The sequence below is a fragment of the Trichoderma gamsii genome, assembly GCF_001481775.2.
Source record: "Trichoderma gamsii strain T6085 chromosome Unknown Scaffold_6.2, whole genome shotgun sequence".
Lineage (NCBI taxonomy): Eukaryota > Fungi > Ascomycota > Sordariomycetes > Hypocreales > Hypocreaceae > Trichoderma > Trichoderma gamsii.
Genome location: NW_020171343.1, coordinates 1 through 17,275, shown reverse-complemented (window position 1 = coordinate 17,275; position 17,275 = coordinate 1). Strand labels below are relative to the sequence as shown.

The 17,275-nt window shown below is 45.2% G+C and overlaps 6 protein-coding genes across 6 annotated transcripts; 3 read left to right on the top strand and 3 right to left on the bottom strand.

Moving 5' to 3' along the window:
- Positions 1–563: 563 nt before the first annotated feature.
- Positions 564–1,543, bottom strand: TGAM01_v202342 (chitinase; the record flags this gene model as incomplete). Its single annotated transcript, XM_018804961.1, has 2 exons — positions 564–1,012; positions 1,063–1,543. The coding sequence occupies 2 exons, from the start codon at positions 1,541–1,543 to the stop codon at positions 564–566; spliced, it is 930 nt and encodes a 309-aa protein (XP_018661952.1).
- A 2,381-nt stretch (positions 1,544–3,924) lies between these two features.
- Positions 3,925–7,107, top strand: TGAM01_v202341 (glycosyl hydrolase family 3 N terminal domain-containing protein; the record flags this gene model as incomplete). Its single annotated transcript, XM_018804962.1, has 7 exons — positions 3,925–4,099; positions 4,169–4,234; positions 4,282–4,451; positions 4,509–4,674; positions 4,722–4,834; positions 4,880–5,245; positions 5,296–7,107. The coding sequence occupies 7 exons, from the start codon at positions 3,925–3,927 to the stop codon at positions 7,105–7,107; spliced, it is 2,868 nt and encodes a 955-aa protein (XP_018661953.1).
- A 1,200-nt stretch (positions 7,108–8,307) lies between these two features.
- TGAM01_v202340 (hypothetical protein) lies at positions 8,308–8,955 on the top strand (the record flags this gene model as incomplete). The annotated part of the gene is made up of 1 exon (XM_018804963.1): positions 8,308–8,955. One exon carries the CDS (start codon positions 8,308–8,310, stop codon positions 8,953–8,955), a length of 648 nt encoding a protein of 215 aa, XP_018661954.1.
- Positions 8,956–9,358: 403 nt separating this feature from the next.
- Positions 9,359–9,766, bottom strand: TGAM01_v202339 (hypothetical protein; the record flags this gene model as incomplete). Its single annotated transcript, XM_018804964.1, has 2 exons — positions 9,359–9,647; positions 9,705–9,766. 2 exons carry the CDS (start codon positions 9,764–9,766, stop codon positions 9,359–9,361), a joined length of 351 nt encoding a protein of 116 aa, XP_018661955.1.
- A 1,086-nt stretch (positions 9,767–10,852) lies between these two features.
- Positions 10,853–11,764, bottom strand: TGAM01_v202338 (hypothetical protein; the record flags this gene model as incomplete). Its single annotated transcript, XM_018804965.1, has 1 exon — positions 10,853–11,764. The coding sequence occupies one exon, from the start codon at positions 11,762–11,764 to the stop codon at positions 10,853–10,855; it is 912 nt and encodes a 303-aa protein (XP_018661956.1).
- Positions 11,765–15,019: 3,255 nt separating this feature from the next.
- On the top strand, positions 15,020–17,003 carry TGAM01_v202337 (hypothetical protein; the record flags this gene model as incomplete). Its single annotated transcript, XM_018804966.2, has 3 exons — positions 15,020–15,730; positions 15,789–15,911; positions 15,960–17,003. The coding sequence occupies 3 exons, from the start codon at positions 15,020–15,022 to the stop codon at positions 17,001–17,003; spliced, it is 1,878 nt and encodes a 625-aa protein (XP_018661957.2).
- Positions 17,004–17,275: the final 272 nt, after the last annotated feature.

Genomic DNA, 17,275 nt, shown 5'->3' with positions numbered 1-17,275 from the left:
TATACTGTAGATGTTGAAGGCTAGAGTCTATGCAATTGCTCTCGTGTGAGTAGGCGGTATAGAGTTAAAAGTCGTAAAAATCAATATGGTAAGCCTCGCTAAATAGTAATCGGCGGTCTAATGTAGAGGCCTATTGATGAGGTTACAGGGTTCTGTCGACGTATTAAACTAGCCTCGGAAAAAGCCCGTCTTACATACAAATGGGTATCCGATAGCTTGCGCGAGAACAGGCCCGGATATCCGTGACGCTGGTTGGTTAAATGCGTTTACGTACATATACATGTTGCTTTGCTGATACTAAATCCTTTTTTGTTAACAACTACTCACTCTGTGCGTATAGTTGTGATCTAAACATCTGCCTTACACAGATACGAAGTTAGGTAAGTGGATTCTTGATGGCATGTACGCGCAGCCCAGGTACGGATTTGTCAACGTCGTCGTTTGGCAAGAAAGTGTGTATATACAATCGAAATTTTCGTATAGACTTGCTATTCATACATAATTCAACGTTCCATCACTCACCTGCAGTGATATACACTGTAACCCTCTATATCTTATATTGCTTACAGACCAGGAGCAATCTTCTGCTGGAAGTTACCATTTTGAACAGCCAGCTGGGCTTCCCAAAGCATGGCGCCTGCATAGTTGGGAAGGTTGATGTTCTTGACGTCCTGAATAGCACCCAATAGCGTATTAGCATCAGCAAAGCCCTGATCGCCGTCAGCTCCACTGGCCAAAGCACCGATATAGAGCTTAGCGTTGCCAATGCCGCTGCTCCAAGTCTGGACGGAGTTTAAGAAGTCAGATTGCGCAATGTTGCAGTCGCCGTTGTTGTAGAACTGCACCCAGACAAAGTCCAATTCGCTGCAAACGTCTTGAGGCTGCGAAGCATCGGGGAAGGGGCATTGAGGAGCGGCACTGAGGAAATAACTCTTGCTTGTATCGTTTTGGAAGTTGGACTTGAAGCGCTGGACCATAGCTAGGTAACCTGTGGGGTTACCAGATTCGTTGTCTGCCTAGAGTTAGCCATATTAGTTGTGATATTTCATGAGATGTACTCACCCAGATCGAAGCCATCAAGCTTGATATCTCCAAAGGGACGTAGCTCTGAGTTATCAGTGCCGCCACCAAACAGATTCCAGAGCGTATCAGCGATCTTCTCTCCGTCAGAGTCTGACTGAAGAGTGACATCGGCACCTGCGCCACCAAGGCTGAGAAGAACCAGCTTCCCGGCGGATTGGCACTGTTGAATAGCATCCACAAGGCTGCTACCATCTTTGAGGCCAGTGGCACCGGCGTTTTGCTGAGCTTGGGACGGACCATCCAGCCCGCTGAGGCTGAGTTGAGGAAAGCCTCCTGCAGCAAAGAAGGTATCGAGGAAGGCAAGATTCACAATGCCATAAGACGAATCCGCACATACATCAGCCAAGGTGGTCGAGTCGTCTTCGGCTCCCCAATACACAGCCAGTTCAGGACCGGAAGGTTGGGCACTGGATAGTGCAGCCAAGAGACTTGTTACAGCGATGGCGTTGCGGAAAAACATGATGCAAAGATATATACACAAAGGTATAAAAAAAGCAATTATATATACAGAAAAAATGCTTTCAAAGAGCGTAAGGAGAAAAGAGTGAAGTATGTACTAATGACGATTCAACAAAACAATGGCATGGCAATTCTCATGGTATAAGCACGATTTTATATAAAAATCTCGTGAGCCTGCCTCGTCTCAACACCAAAACTCATCTGAGGATGACTTAACGTTACTCGGCAGGTGCCATTCGAACTTTCAAAGTCTTCAACTTTCCCATAATAATTAGAGGGACGCAATGCAGATCTTGAGATGCCTTATGAGACGGATGTTACATGCAAAACAGTTTGAGACGACGATCTTTGCTAGTATGAGCATGAAACTTGCGCTAAAAAAGGCAGTCGCTCTGTCTGAATGAAACGCAAAATAATCTTGCCGCATTCATAACACGAGCTATTCATCTCTAATGAACAGAATGATTAGATGAGCAATGTAAGTGAATTCGGTCCTACAGCTGGTTCGGAGCGCCGATCACGGAAAATTACATGAACTTGAAGATACGTGCCACTCTGGCCTTTGGTGTTGTCTGTACCATACTCGGCCTATGTCTTGTTCAAAATGTATGGTACATGATCGAGTCCATACCTTCTGGCTACGTGCTATCTTGTAAGCACAGACTGATGCATTGCTGGCGTTGGTATTTTGACATCTCCTACATCAGAATGAAACTGTAAGACTGTCGCAGCCATCGTGAAATGCTCTCGATTCTGGGGCCCGCCTTCCACTGGAATTGTTACAACGCTAATTGCCTGATTAGGAAGGTAGCGTCTCGGAGAAAAGTCCGCTGCTGCTAGACGCCGTGGCCCTGAGTCTCAAATTTTGTCAAAGCACTCAGATTGCGCCCAATAAAAAGAGGCTTACAAAGATGGTTCCTACCACAGTTTATGAACATGTTTGTGGCTTGTAAGAGATCTGCATCGGGAGCCCCTGAAGCCAGATGTCGCCCAGCTGAAGCGGCAGGACGCTGGAAGCTAGATCAGTCTCTTACATGGCTAAGCTTACGGCTGTAACTATTAATTTGCGCAATGTAGTTTTTCCGCTCAATCTGTGTGTTTTGGCTCGCATCATGATGCCCTCTTCAAATCGCTGACTGCCGGCTTTATGGACAATGCGCCAGGACAGAGGATAGGGTCCGCTTCCTACTTTGTCATCATCCGCATCTGGATAACACTAACTAGATCTTCAGATTATTGCCATTCTTTCTAAATTATAGCTAATAAAGATCTCTTAAGAAGTATATCCAATCATTAGCCGATGCCATGTATAATTACTCAAGACTTGCCATTATAAGTGTAAGCATAACAAGCCAACATTCCCGTGTTTCGGCAACTTACAAGGCTTGGGCGCATGGAATGCTGAATGAGAGGAGTACTTGATGGATGAGTTAATTACTTTTATATGCATGACTAACTTGTCTTGAATGCATTGTTTGACGTTAATCAGCAGTCTGAATGAATGGCATATAGGGAAGTACAAGGTTGATCAATGTTATAGGCGGCCGTACACATTCACCAATTTGTTTCTTTTATGCTCTCAGTAATAGTTGTAAAATTTCTGACTGATTCTTAATCACTGAATCACCTTATCGAATTACTTGGAATGGCATGTTGTGCGCGCAAAACAAGTGTTGTTTAAAGCAACTGCCTGTGCCTGCATAATCTGCTACCCTAGTAGCTGTCGTCATTGATCGCATTTCTTGTGATTGGGATGAAAGCAACGCTGCCACAATGTGAATAGACCTAAAACGAGGGGTGACACCTTTTTCAAGTATATCTATAACTAAATATTACTCAATAAACACACATCCTTCGGATCTTAGTCGTGGCACTTTTCGCATTACGATTCTTGACGTATCTAAATACACAAACAGCAGGTAACGGCAAATGAATCGGCGCTACTGTTTTCAGGCTGTTCCCTACTTCTTCATACATCAGGTGATCATCCAACGTAGCCACTAGTAGTATGTAACTGTGTTCATCTTTGATCAACTTTGACGTATCTTGTTTACAATCCGCTCGTCAAATGAAGGTGGGGGTCATAACTACAGGTATGCACACGGCATTTGACTTGGTAAAGAATATTCCGTAGGATAATAGATCCCTGTGAGGTGGTATTGAGGACGTGTGTCTAATCCGAAGACGTATCTTCATTTAGCCAAATCACCCGATCGGATGTCTCCCCGCATTGTTGATCGGATTGCAGATCTTTCGTAACGTCAGTTGCGGCAACTTATGTAGCCCGTAGTATCCGTGGAACTTAAAAGTTGGAAATCGTAAATATATGGTTCATACATAATCTTTAAGTGTATCTAACGCAAATGAAGTAGCCAATCCAAGATGCTGTTCAAGCATTGGAAAGCTGCCGCATTCGTGGTCATCTCGGTCGCCTCACAGGTTGACGCTAGGTTGGGGCCGGTAGCCGACAGGAGCAATGATGGAACCGCCGATAAAGCGCCCAACAAAGATCAATTTATTGACTCTTTGATCTCAAAGATGTCTGTGAGCGACTTGGGTAAATTTTACACCCATACGCGAAACAATACCTAGTGCATTTTACGTGACTAACATTATGTACTTGTAGTCTTGCAACTGCATCTCATGTTTGCCGATGACATTGTCGGAAGAGATTCGCATAATGAAATTTACGGTAAGCATCAGACTTCTTTGTATAAGCAGACAACTGACATATTCTAGACCAAACGATGCACCTCAGCCCAAAATCTCCAGTTGGAGTAATACATGACTGGTACCCTATGAACAAATCTTACTTCAACGGTGTTCAAAAACTTCAATTGGAAAAGTCGCATATCCAGATTCCGATGATGCTCGTCGAAGAATGTCTCCATGGCATAGGCAGCTTCAAGGTTTTTTTTTGAGCTTTATCCTGTTTATTTCAACATAAACTAACAAAACCTTTGAAGCAATCCCTGTTCCCGCAGAATATTGCGATGGCTGCTTCGTTTGACACAGATATCGTCTATCGCGTTGGAAGAGCTATAGGAACTGAAGCAAGATCTATTGGAGTACACGGCTGCTTTTCACCAGTTCTTGACCTTGCCCAAGAGCCTCGATGGGGGAGAGTCCAAGGTTAGTTGAAACTGACTCAGGCTATGAATGCTAATAACACTCTGCAGAAACCTTTGGCGAAGATAAAGTTCTTACATCACAAATTGGCGTTGCTTACTCTTCTGGTTTATCCAAGAATAAATCTTTCTCTGATCCAGACGCCGTATTCCCAATAATGAAGGTTAGTTTAATGTTGTTATAGTCGCGTGTAAAGCTAACTGGTAAGCACTTTTTCGCCCATGGGGGAGCACAAAGTGGTCATAATACTGCTCCTTTCACGGGCCTTGGAACTCGGCAAATTATGCAAGACCTTCTCATCCCATTCAGAGCCAATTACGAGCTTGGGGGGGCCAGAGGAGTCATGATAGGATATAACGAGGTTGACGGAATTCCCAACGCTGTTAATCCGATGCTGTATCAAGCTCTCAAAGATTGGGATTTCGACGGCTTTACGCTTTCAGACGATACCTGCATGCGTAATTTGTTAACACAGCACAAAGTGGCAAGCTCGCAAGCAGACGCTATGCAACAATGGTTCAACGCTGGCGGCATGATTGACTATTATGACTGGGATCTGGATTCCTATATAACTGTGAGTAATCGGAGAAACTTTATTGTGGCGACTTTACTAAACAAACGCAGACTACGCAAGACCTGGTAGCCAATGGATCGGTTCCTCTGAAGACTCTTCAATCGCATGTTCGACAAATTTTGGGCGTTAAATGGGATCTGGGTCTTTTTACCAATCCTTACATTCCTGACCATATTGATCCTCTTGCAATTGTTGCCAGTCACCAAAAGATTGCGTTGGAAGCTGCACACAAGAGCATTATACTGCTCAAGAATGATAATAACACCCTTCCGCTGGATCCATCGGCTAAGGTCGCACTGATTGGGCCATTTGCGGATACTATCAATTTTGGAGATTACTCCGGTGCTCTGGGGCAGTACCCTGCTAATTATGCGCATACTCTGCGTCAAGGCATGCTGAGCCATTTGAAGAACAGCAGCTCGGGCGGCCGACTTACATCAAGCTGGGGTGCCAATAGCTGGGAATACAACAACCAGTATGTGATTCCCGGATATTTGCTATCAGCTTCAAATGGGACAAATGGAGGTTTGCAGGCTACTTATTATGCCGGGACCAATTTTACTTCCCCAAAAGCATCGAGGCTAGAGGTTCCCGCCCAGGACTGGGGTTTATACCCCCCGCCAGGTCTTTCTTCAAATAACTTCAGTGCTACCTGGGAGGGCCAACTTGAGTCTCCGACTGATATAGACGTGAATGGATGGATTGGTGTTGCAATTGGGCCGAATAGTACATCAAAGCTCTATGTTGATGGTAAGCTGATCGCATCCAAGGGGTACGGGCCCGACGGCAACGTTCTGGGAAACATTGAAGGCTATGGATGGATACAGCAAAATCATTCTATACCACCCCAGGATGGCGTGGATTTTACGTTTAAAAAGGGTGCTAAATACCAAATTCGCATCGAGTTTCAGTCATGGAACAACTTCAAAAAATCTGCCAATGTCAACTCCGTCAACTCACAGCTTATCTTTTGGTGGAATCTGGTGTCTCCAAATGATGCGGTTGATCAAGCAGTGTCCATTGCACAAGATAGCGACGTTATTATCCTCGCAGTCGGGGCCTCATGGTCATCAGACGGTGAAGGGGGAGACCGCGGATCGCTAGATCTCGCGCCAAGTCAAGATGCATTGGCTAAGAAGATCTTTGCCCTCGGCAAGCCGGTCGTGCTCGTCCTTGAGGGAGGAAGACCATTTGCTATACCAAATCATTATCAACAATCCGCTGCAGTTTTGGATACGCATTTTGGAGGGCAAGCTGGGGGGCAGGCAATTGCAGATGTCATCTTTGGCGCGTTCAACCCAGGTGGACGCGTGCCAATCACGATCCCGTACTCGGTGGGCCAGCTTCCAGCATATTATAATTACAAGCCCTCCGCACACGCTGCTGCATATCTTGACATACCGTCTGATCCATTATATCCATTTGGTTTCGGCCTGTCGTATACCACCTTTTCGACTTCTTCTCCAACGGCATCGATAAGAAGCTCCAGCCCAAAAAGATCCAGTATCGATACACGGGATAGTAGCCAGACTTTTGGTACTGGTGACTGGATTGACTTTTCCGTAACTGTCCAGAATAATGGCACTGTTTCTGGCAGCTACGTTGTCCAGATCTATTTGTTAGGCCGTGTATCCACCATTACACAGCCTGTCAAGCAGCTCGTCGCCTTCCAACGAGTTTATCTAGATGCCGGTGAGAAACAGACTGTCTCACTTGAGCTGGAAGTGGATCGATATTTGATGATTCTTAATCGGACAAACAAATGGGAATTGGAGAAGGGGGCTTACACTTTTGCTCTCTCAGAGAATGGAGGCAGCAACACCGACACTAGTAGAAGCGTCACGCTGCAATGCGTTGGCTGAAGCTGTACCTCAGTCTAAGCCCATGCGGTATGGACAGAATGTCTAGACGTATACGTATACGAATAAGACGGAAATGCTTGTTTCGGTTTTACTTTCATTCCCGTTCGCATTTCTCTCGGGATTGGCCACACTGCTTGGGCTACTTGAAGTATAGTCCAGCAGTAGTTGAATTAAATTTACCTACATCTACTCATTCGCGGCTACGTGATTAAGCTTCTCTCAGCCTTTGTTCAGCATACTTTGAGCTAACATCACAGTCTTTTATTGTAGACACTGTGGGATATGAATCACGGCGAAGACTGTCGTTGTCGGAGAGGCACTCATCATAGCGTGACTGAATGATTAAGAAACAAAATACTACTAGGTATTAACTGAGCGATATACTGCATATTAGTGCTTTCCCATTCATCCCAACAGTTCTTGACCAATAACCAAGAGAGAGCTGAAAGTCCACGCCGGAACTATGCGGGGCGATATGGCCTGCTAGCGTATGCTGACGATTACTTACACAATAAACGTGCAGCGGCATTTCAACTTTAACAGGCATATGAGCTGACCAGCTGTAGGGATTCGCTGAATCAATCACTCGGGGCACAAAAGCTGTTCAGGCTCCCATGGCAACCCCGCTGTCGCCCAACAAGCCGGCGCATCTCTTGCTCCGAGTCTGCGGGCAGACCTAGCCTGGTCGGAAGTATTTCGCGAGACCCAAATCCACCAAAACTCCAATAGTGACCCCTTTCCCAGCCTGATGTGGCCTAGCAGGCGCTTAATATAGCATCACCTCCTAATATAGCATCAACAACGGGCACCCATTCGGTCGGGAGAGCTATATACCCCACTTACCACTATCACCACTATGGGCTTTTCGCGGAGTTGCTAGCAGCAAAGTGCGGTCCACTCGCCGCGTGGTTGGATAGAGCAAAGATGTGCCAGGGGCATTAGTAAACAGATCGGGAAGAGAGTCTTTCCTTGAGATCTCGAGTTAAGCCGTGTCAGTTAGCTAACGCGATCATGGAAAGCGGCCTCTCCTATTTTCAATTATTTGGAATTCCAAGTGTTCGGCGTCAAGAGATAGGGTCTAGTATTTAAGATGCAAATAGTTCCTCGAGATGAAGCTTTTTGGACTCGACGAGAGATAAAGTATCCAGCTTCAGATTCAGATCCAGCAATTTAGCCATCCATTTCGCACTTACAGCCAATATGCGTGCTACCACTTTCACTACCGCTGCCGTTCTGGCACTTGCTTCGCATGCAAGTGCGGAGACAATCAAGATCGATGTTGGAGCGAATGGTCTTGCCTTTACTCCCGACAGTGTGACGGCAAAAGTCAACGATATTCTCGAGTTCCACTTCCACCCTATCAACCACAGCGTGGTATTGGGCGACTTTGCGAACCCATGCCAGCCGGCTAAGAAGAATCCTTTCTTCTCAGGGTTTCAACCTGTGTCCTCAGGTGAAGGAAATGAAGTTTTCCAAGTCACTGTCAACTCGACCGACCCCCTGTTCTTCTACTGTTCACAGAACGTCCTCTCCCACTGCATCAGTGGCATGAGCGGAGTTGTGAACCCCAACTCAACCCAAACGCTTGACGCATACCAGAAGGCCGCGAAAAATGCGAAGGATGCCTCTAATCCCAGTTCCGGACCAGTGGGCGGACGACTTGTTACTTCGGGCTCTTCATCCACAACATCCGCTGCCCCTGCTGCCACCACTTCATGCACCGTTAGCAGCAAAAGCAGCGGCAATGGCTACAAGCGATCAGACACCTGCTCTGGAGCTGGCTCTGTTACAGCGTCTGTTGGTATCGTTGGTGCCTTTACGCTTGGCATGGCAATCTTGCTTTCTTAGAGCATTGTCTATATGGTTAGAGGTTTCCTTATGAGATCGAGATGCGTCCATGGACGGTATTGCAATTCGACATGTACATAATGTTAGACGTAATGAATAATTGATATGGTTACACAAGTCATCTGCGAAATTGCCTTGAATAAATACTGTGATATATATAAACTGCGGTAAGCATCTGGGGCGAGCGATATTAGCTCCAGGCCAGTCGTGAGCTATGGTAGAACAATGCAAAGTTTTGAGAAGCTTGTTAGCTTGCATGTACATTCCAAAATCCTATATAAACTTTTTGCAGAAATACTCTGGTGGTTTTGCCTCAGCGGCTCAGGTCGGCTCATCAGACGATCGTGTCATGCGTACTCGTCACAGGAGCAAATGGCAAATTAGGATCTCATTTCGTCGCCTTTCACTGTGATCCACAAAAATCGAAAACAAAACTTCGGAAAATATCCCCTCCGAGGCCAAAGCAGTTATCTCCATCAGCATCATCGACCACATAATGATCTCCTGTGCAGTCGAAACTGTTGCGATAGAAAGTTGCGCTGCACCCCTCAGCAATGGTACCAGTCTGAAGAGACAAGATGTTGGAGTTGAATGAATAGCATTCGTTCTCAGTAAAAGTGTCCCACGTAAAAGCAGACGCAGTAGACCCAGCGCCGCAGAAACGGTCCTGAGAGTACGCTGTCAAAGGAGCGCTGCCAGATAGTTAGCAATTCATTCCAACTTGCAGTGGAAGTTCGCAGTGTGCTTACGTAGCAGACACAGTGGTAGCTGTGACAAGCAGCGCTTTGAGTAATATGGCGGTGTTCATCATTGTGAATGGACTAAATGTGCAGAGACTATAGAGGTGGTTAATAACAAGTTTGAAGTTCAACGGCCGACGGTGTGAGTATATATAGCTTTACAGATTTACGTGTATTTATGGATTAAAGCTATAAATAAAGTTATTGTCGTAATTCTCGGATGATTACATTTCGATATTCTAAGTCCATTGGTGGAAGGTGGATTTCAGCAGAGCCAGCATCGGATGGTCTGCTACAGAGCAGCATGTGCAGGTAGCATTCGGCAAGATCACTTGTTCTGGAAAAGCCCGTCCGGCAGTTAGGCAGGGGTATGGAGCATAGTAGGATCATATTGTGAGAAGATCGATATGAACCGATTCGTAGTTTTGTGTAGGGCAAAACGCTTCACAGAGGACAGACAGCAACAAATATCTGTTATAGTAATCAATTGATACCATGATTGTAGTTACGTTTTTTTTTTGTGTGATTTTACAGACGCTTCCATCATTGTCTTTATTCTCTAGCGACAAATTGCTTGGCAAATTGCTTGGCAAGTAATTGACATGCCCAAGTACTGTATCATTAATCCATAAAGAAGCTGGATAAAAAACGGCTAAACAACTTGCTCTAGCCAGAATCGTGACACTTTCCCGTTAGAATTAATATACCATCATTCAGTCGGTGTAATGAGCCGCCGACTGCATATCATTATAGGTATATGAAGCGGATATAAGCGTCAAACTTGCTTTATCCCCAGTAAAATTCTTATTATAAAGCGATTACTATTCTTATAACTACTTGAATAGCTGCCAAGTGTCCGATTAATACCTTCTGCATGAAGTCTAGCTCTTAAAGTTGTTGGGCTGTTATGCATTATAACGCTGCTCGCTTGGTTAAAGCCAGGGTCATCGGGAAAAGGATATCGGCTAGTAATATTTTTATAAATAACTATATACTAGTACTATTCTTAAAAAATTCCCCTGTTTGGCTAATGAGTTTATCAGATTCATTTTGATACTCCTGAATGCGAACACATTGTCAAGTGGAGCCCCATTCACAATAACTAGTCCAGCTATCTTCGCATTACGGAGCAGATGTATTAGTATTCTATCTGATTGCTATGTGTTCTTGATGAAGGAAAGAATTAGCTCTGCAATTTCCTCTGGTGCATCCTCTAGCAGGAAATGGCTTGCATTCTCTAGACGATGAATGGGGGCATCCGGAAACGCGGCTTTGAAGACTGGAATAAAGTATTTTGCCAGCAGAACCTTGTCCTTCATGCCGTAAATCATCATTACTGGCTTGGACTTGACGGCGGCAACTGATTCAGCACTTCCTTTCTCTGGCTTGAAGCTTCCTGTAACAATGCTCTTCGGAAAAGCAACGACACCATGGCATTCATCTGGTGTTGCGAAAGGCAGCGAATAAGCACGGAAAAACGCTTCCGTAGCTTCTTTTCGCTCGTACCCTTGGAGCAATTTCATCATTGACACAATAGTAATGCCAGCATTGCGAAGTACTGCTTCGAAAGTCCCATCAGCCATTGCTCGATCCGCCCAGCCAAACCAAGCTGATTCCTTTCCATTTTTCTCAAAGCATTCGTCTTCTGGAGGCTCTCCCATCGACAGCATCGTGTTCATGACCACAATACGGCGAATCAAGTGCGGTTGTCTAATCGCCAAGGCTCCGCCAATCTGGCCACCCCAGTCGTGTACGACAAGAGTAATGTCGTGCAGATCAAGTTCGTTGACGAGAATCTCCAGGTTGTCTGTGTGTCTCTTCGCCGTGTACTCAACATTTGGAGTCTCGCTTTTGCCAAACCCCATAAAATCGGGTACAATAACTCTGTAGTTCTGTGATAATATTGGGATGACCTCCCTGTATAAGTAAGAAGATGTCGGCTCTCCGTGCAAGCACACAATTGTTGGGCCTTGTCCTTCATCAACATAGTGCATCCTAAACCCTGGAGCTACTGAAAAGTGCGGCTTAAATGGAAAAGTTCCATCAAAAGTCTCATTGTCGTCAATCATGGTGATAAGGAATGGTGCGTAAATAATGTTACAATGAAGAATTTTGTCAGATGGCGCTGAGATCTGATGGTTGAGATGAGTGAAACTATGGCGACTATATATAGCGAATATTTGCGCCTTCCTTAGCTAATCCTTATATAAAATATCTTTGTGAAAATTTCCCATATAGGTGATTTGGGATGATAGCATGATCAGTCACTTCATGATTCAGGGGTATAGTACGTCACGGGTTCACCCCATCTTCGATATGTTTCGGAAATTTTCCTCGAAGCGACGATCTGATCTCCATATTCTTTAGAGTCTACAAGCAAGTCGATTGGCGAGTTTTCCAGGCTCCTTGGAGTCTAGACTTCAAAACGAGCTCAGTAACAGAAATGGGTATCGTGGCCCCAGTCAGTTAAGAGGCGCACACAAAGCCAGCCACCAAATTCACGTCATTTGAACTGAGCGACACAGAAAATTGAGATAAGTCCAAGTGGAGTGAAGTCGGCATTGGTTTATCGCCCGTTTGGGAAAGTTTCCGCGATTCAGTTGCACGCTTGTCGCAAGTTACAATTCTATCCTCAAAACTTAACCTGGGCCATGCCGTATTACCGTGATCGCCCGGAGGTGGAGTCTCGAGTAACGGGACTTTCCATGGTTGAAGTATTGATGTCTCCGAGAGAGATACCCTATATTGTAAGCCTATATTCGATGTCGGATATTTCTGGTTACCTCTTCATAGAGTGTGATACCCTATCGCCGAAGTCAACCTGCAGTCTACCGCAGCGGAACTTGTAGCAATTTGTGGATCACAGCGAGAAGCGAATATACATGCATGGCATGAACAGCTCATCCGTAATGACCCCATCAGACGTTTTCTAATGCTTTTTATTGCACCGTTCGACAAACTTCTCGCGGTAAGACCACCCAATGGCAAGATTAAGACAGGCATGACCCGTAACCCATATATTCCTTTGAAAGCAACCTAATTGCTTATAAATGTGTATAACAGTGAGAAACAAGCCATGAAGGGAGTTCTTGATTGGATTGGACCTGTATGGTTGGTTTGCAGACGTTCTGCCCTCGTATGATGAGTAGTATTAGTAGATAGACTGCATTCGAAAGAGCCAGGGAAGTACTCATATTCAACAGCTATCTCTGACCTCTGAATGACTGGAGTATCTTGTGTCTGGCCATGAGACTTAATCCATATTGTAGCAAAATAGATGCATGCAAGACTCTCCACAGTGACGTCTTTTGCATAGACGGCCCGCAGTGATTTGGTATTGGAAACCAGATTTGCCGATACATACCTCTAGGTTTCCTTGCTGTAGCTTCAACATGATTATCAAGCTCGCACGCTAAACTGAGTCGCTGCCCCAAAGCGGTAAAAAGGTTGGCTAGCTTTTAGCGGTAAATAGTTAACTGATTAAGAACTAGCAACATCGGGTCGCGCGGACAACTCTTCCAAAAGGGGAACTTTTCTGCGAGAAAAAGCTAACGGCAACAAACCGTGGCTCAATTATAAGACTTGAGGCCATGCTGATGAAGCTGGTATACACCATTTAGGAATGTTTCGTAGAGCCGCGCTTATGAGGTTAGTCACATTAACAGAGTTGTTGCCCGAGTTTACAGTTGAGCGTGAATGATAGTTAGGCAGAACATTGAAAGTATGTAGCGATAAGGGTGGAAAGAGCGGCGACTGGAAATTTTGAGCCGGTGAATCTCTTAAAAATATACCATTCCTTACGCCCAGTAATGTCGCCCTACGTGTTGAATATTGCTGCACAGCTACGAAATGGAGCTGCTTAAAGATTCCATTGCCGGCTAGTTGATACGATACGCAACTGGCAACCGCTATTTGCTATATCCTGAAGAAGAAAATGGCTTCTTGTTCAAGCCTATGGTAATGAAGAGAATTCAAAACTAGGATTATTCACATGTACTAATAGATTTGCCTATAGGAGCAGATACCATTCTTCATTATCGTGCAGTCAGACTCCGAAAACTAACAGGACGAAGCGATCTCCAGACGAAATCTGACATTCTCCATGAGAAATTGAGTGCTTCACGCATTTTCTGGGACGCTTTGGTGAAGCCGACAGGAATTATGATTAAAGATCCGGCGGTACTATTCACAAACATCTATGTTAGTATCAGAACCATTGGTTTCGGTCAGCGATATGACAATATCACATGAGAGATACTGATAATGACGATTTATAGACTTCGCTTACATATGGGATTTACTACTCTTTTTTCGAATGTTTTCCTCTCGTTTATCCAACGATATATGGCTTCAACCTCGGAGAAACCGGCCTCTGCTTCTTGACTATCGGCATAGCATGCGTCTTTGGCATCATCATATTCTTCACCTACCAATTCTGCTATCTTCTTCCCGACATCCGAAAAAACGGTGGCCGAGCTCCTGAACATCGCCTTGTGCCCGCACTTTTTGCAGTCGTAACGCTTTCTGCTGGTTGCTCCATGTTCGGTTTTACCGTACGCAAAGATATTCATTGGATCGTCAATCTCATCGCCGTCACGATCTTGATCACCTCCAACTTTCTCATCTTCCAGAGCGTCTTTGTATATTTGCCCATGTCCTACCCCAGGTATGCTGCTTCGCTATTTGCAGCAAACGACTTGTGCCGCTCTCTGTTTGCTGTGGCGTGCATTTTATTTGCAAGGCCGATGTTTTTGAAACTCGGAATTGTTGGTGGGGTCTCAATTTTGGCCGGGCTCTCCTGTCTTGGGATTTTTGGGATGTTCTGTTTGTGGAAATATGGGGCGTGGTTACGGTCGAAGAGCACGTTTGCGCAAAGTTGAACGAGAAGTACTGATGAGAAAGAGAGGCTGGCATATACAGGATTGAACGTGAGCATGATGGATACAAAACATTGCGCCCTAAATAGAAATTAGATCATTATAGTTCCAATTTATAAGACTTATAGACAAACAAAATAGAGCGAACCTCCCTTCCTTTCGGAATTAAGAGCCAGTTGTCGCCTTTAAGAAGCCCTTGCCGATAATGATAACATTCGCTGCCGTCATACCGATACCCATTGGCTATTAGCTAGTCTCTGACGGGCTTGAGATTCTCCAATGCCACAATTTCATGCCGCTAAAGTTTGCACATCCACGCCCTAAGGAACCTTGTAATGTCTAAAAAGAGTGGGGATTAGGCGTTATAAATCCCCGTTCAGTCCCGCACCTGCGAAGTTGTAACGGCGTGAAAGCCTCAAGTCGCTTATATACTCCCTCCACAGCAATATGGGTCGAGAAATCAGCAGCAAAAGCTGCCATACCTGCAGAAAACGGCGCGTCAAATGCGACACCAAGAGGCCCGTATGCACTCAGTGCGAAAAGTCAAAATATGAATGCCTCGGGTATGATCGCATATTGCGTATCGAATCCCATGGAGTTGGCTTGGGAACACAACCGGGTCGCCAGACTTTGGTCAAAATTGGCCAATCCAACTCTTATCCAGTCAACGCTCCAACTAGGACTCCTGGCACTACTTCGACTCGTGGTCGTACTAAGGGCCGCAAAAAGAAAGTTGATAACTCTATTAACTCAGTCACGGATTCGACAACAGCTGCAGAGGCAAAAGACTCAAGGCTAGAGTTATCACATTACATGACAGGTGTTCCTGTTGAACTCAATTTAGAACCGTTCACCGACAATGTCACTTTCTCTTACTTTTTCGACGCCTACAGCTGGATCAATATCCATTCTATTCTTCTCCAAGATACTCCAATGAGGCAAATCCTCGCCCAGCAAAGCGACGAACTCTGCTATGACAGCCTTCGTGCTCTAGCATATGGGGTATTTGGTCGAGACCACCAAGTAGAGGGCTTGAAAAGAACTGCGAGGCGTATCTATGGCAAGGCCCTTCAGCAGTTGCAATCCACGCTAATGACAGCATCCAAACACGAATTAGCTACTCTTATCAAGCCTATATCCATCATGGGATCTTATGCAGTATGGTATCACATCTTCAAGGGTGTCAGATTGCGTTGCTAATAGTTATCATATCTAGATTGCGGTTGATTCCAAGCTTGAATTTGTACATCATCAGGGGTTAGCTACAATTCTCGAATACTGTGGCCCTGAACACTTTCAGGATTTGCCGGTTGTTTTTGAATCTACAAGATTTACAATGGTGAGTTTGTAACCTACAGGAAGAACATCACATACTCATTAATAGTAGCTTGCCAATGCTCTTGTTCAGAGAAAAGACACACTTATCAGCGAAGAAAAATGGAAATCGGTGCCATGGGCACTACATCCCGAATTGAAGACAAATACAAGCAAACTGGTTGACATAATATCCGGCCTTCCAGGTATTATTCAGAAAACAGACGACATTCTCAACGAACGGTCACAAATAGCCGCAGGTTCAGATATAGTTCCCAAGGAAATGCCTGACTCAGTATCTGGTCTGCAGCAGCAATTGGAGTCCATCAGCTTGGATCTCGTCGCGTGGCGACATTACTGGTCCCAAGATAACAGCCCTACCGCACAAGATATACTTGAATGGGCATTATTCAGAGTCAGTGATGAATCATATCGACCAGGCATTTATGGAGTTTCAGGAGCAGATACTTATGGTCTAAACTTGGGCACAACTGCAGGCCTGGACGTTCCTTTTGGGTTGGGTAACTGTACTCGCAAAGAGCCTGAAGCAAATAGCAAGACTTTTGCTTTGATGCAGGAAGCTGCGCTTTATTTAACGGGGCTAATTTGGGTAGGGCGGCTTCGCAAGAATCTTGCCGGTGCTGCTCGTGCTGCGGATGCCATTGACTTTTACAATGCGCCGTTTTTCTCTACCTGTCGTTGTTTTTACGATAGGGAGCCCGGAGGAACAAGGCATTGCCAAGTGTTTCCAGAACCCAGCAACTTTATGGCAACAGCGGCATCTTGGAATATTAACACGGCCAAAATAGTTGAATCGCCGATTAGATGGTCAAGTCACGACAGTAACGACACTTCAATTGATAGCTCTGGTTCAAACTTGCTTCCAGGGGACGGTCGCTTTGCTGCACAATTAAGGATCTTGAGCTGGTTGGTTCAACGCTTGCCGGAGACACGACCTTATATTCTTGCCGTGCTTGCCGGGATGGGACTGAGCCACTGTGTTCATGATGTTCGTCCATCGGAGGGGAATGAGTATATTGCGGAGACTGTCCGTGAAACTATGAAGAAGTCGAGATATGGAGATGCAGCATTCGTCCTGCTCAAGAGCTACCGGTAATTGGCTTAAGATGCTGAATTCAGGGAGATATCAAGCTGAGATAGACGTTAATGGATTTTATAAATGTGGATAGGTACGTACATGTACCTAGGATCGACTTTCAAGTACCTTAGGTCTATCCTTTAGCATTGCAGCAAGTATATCTCTACTGATGCTACTGATGCTACTGATGCTACTGATGCTACTGATGCTACTGATGCTACTGATGCTACTGATGCTACTGATGCTACTGATGCTACTGATGCTACTGATGCTACTGATGCTACTGATGC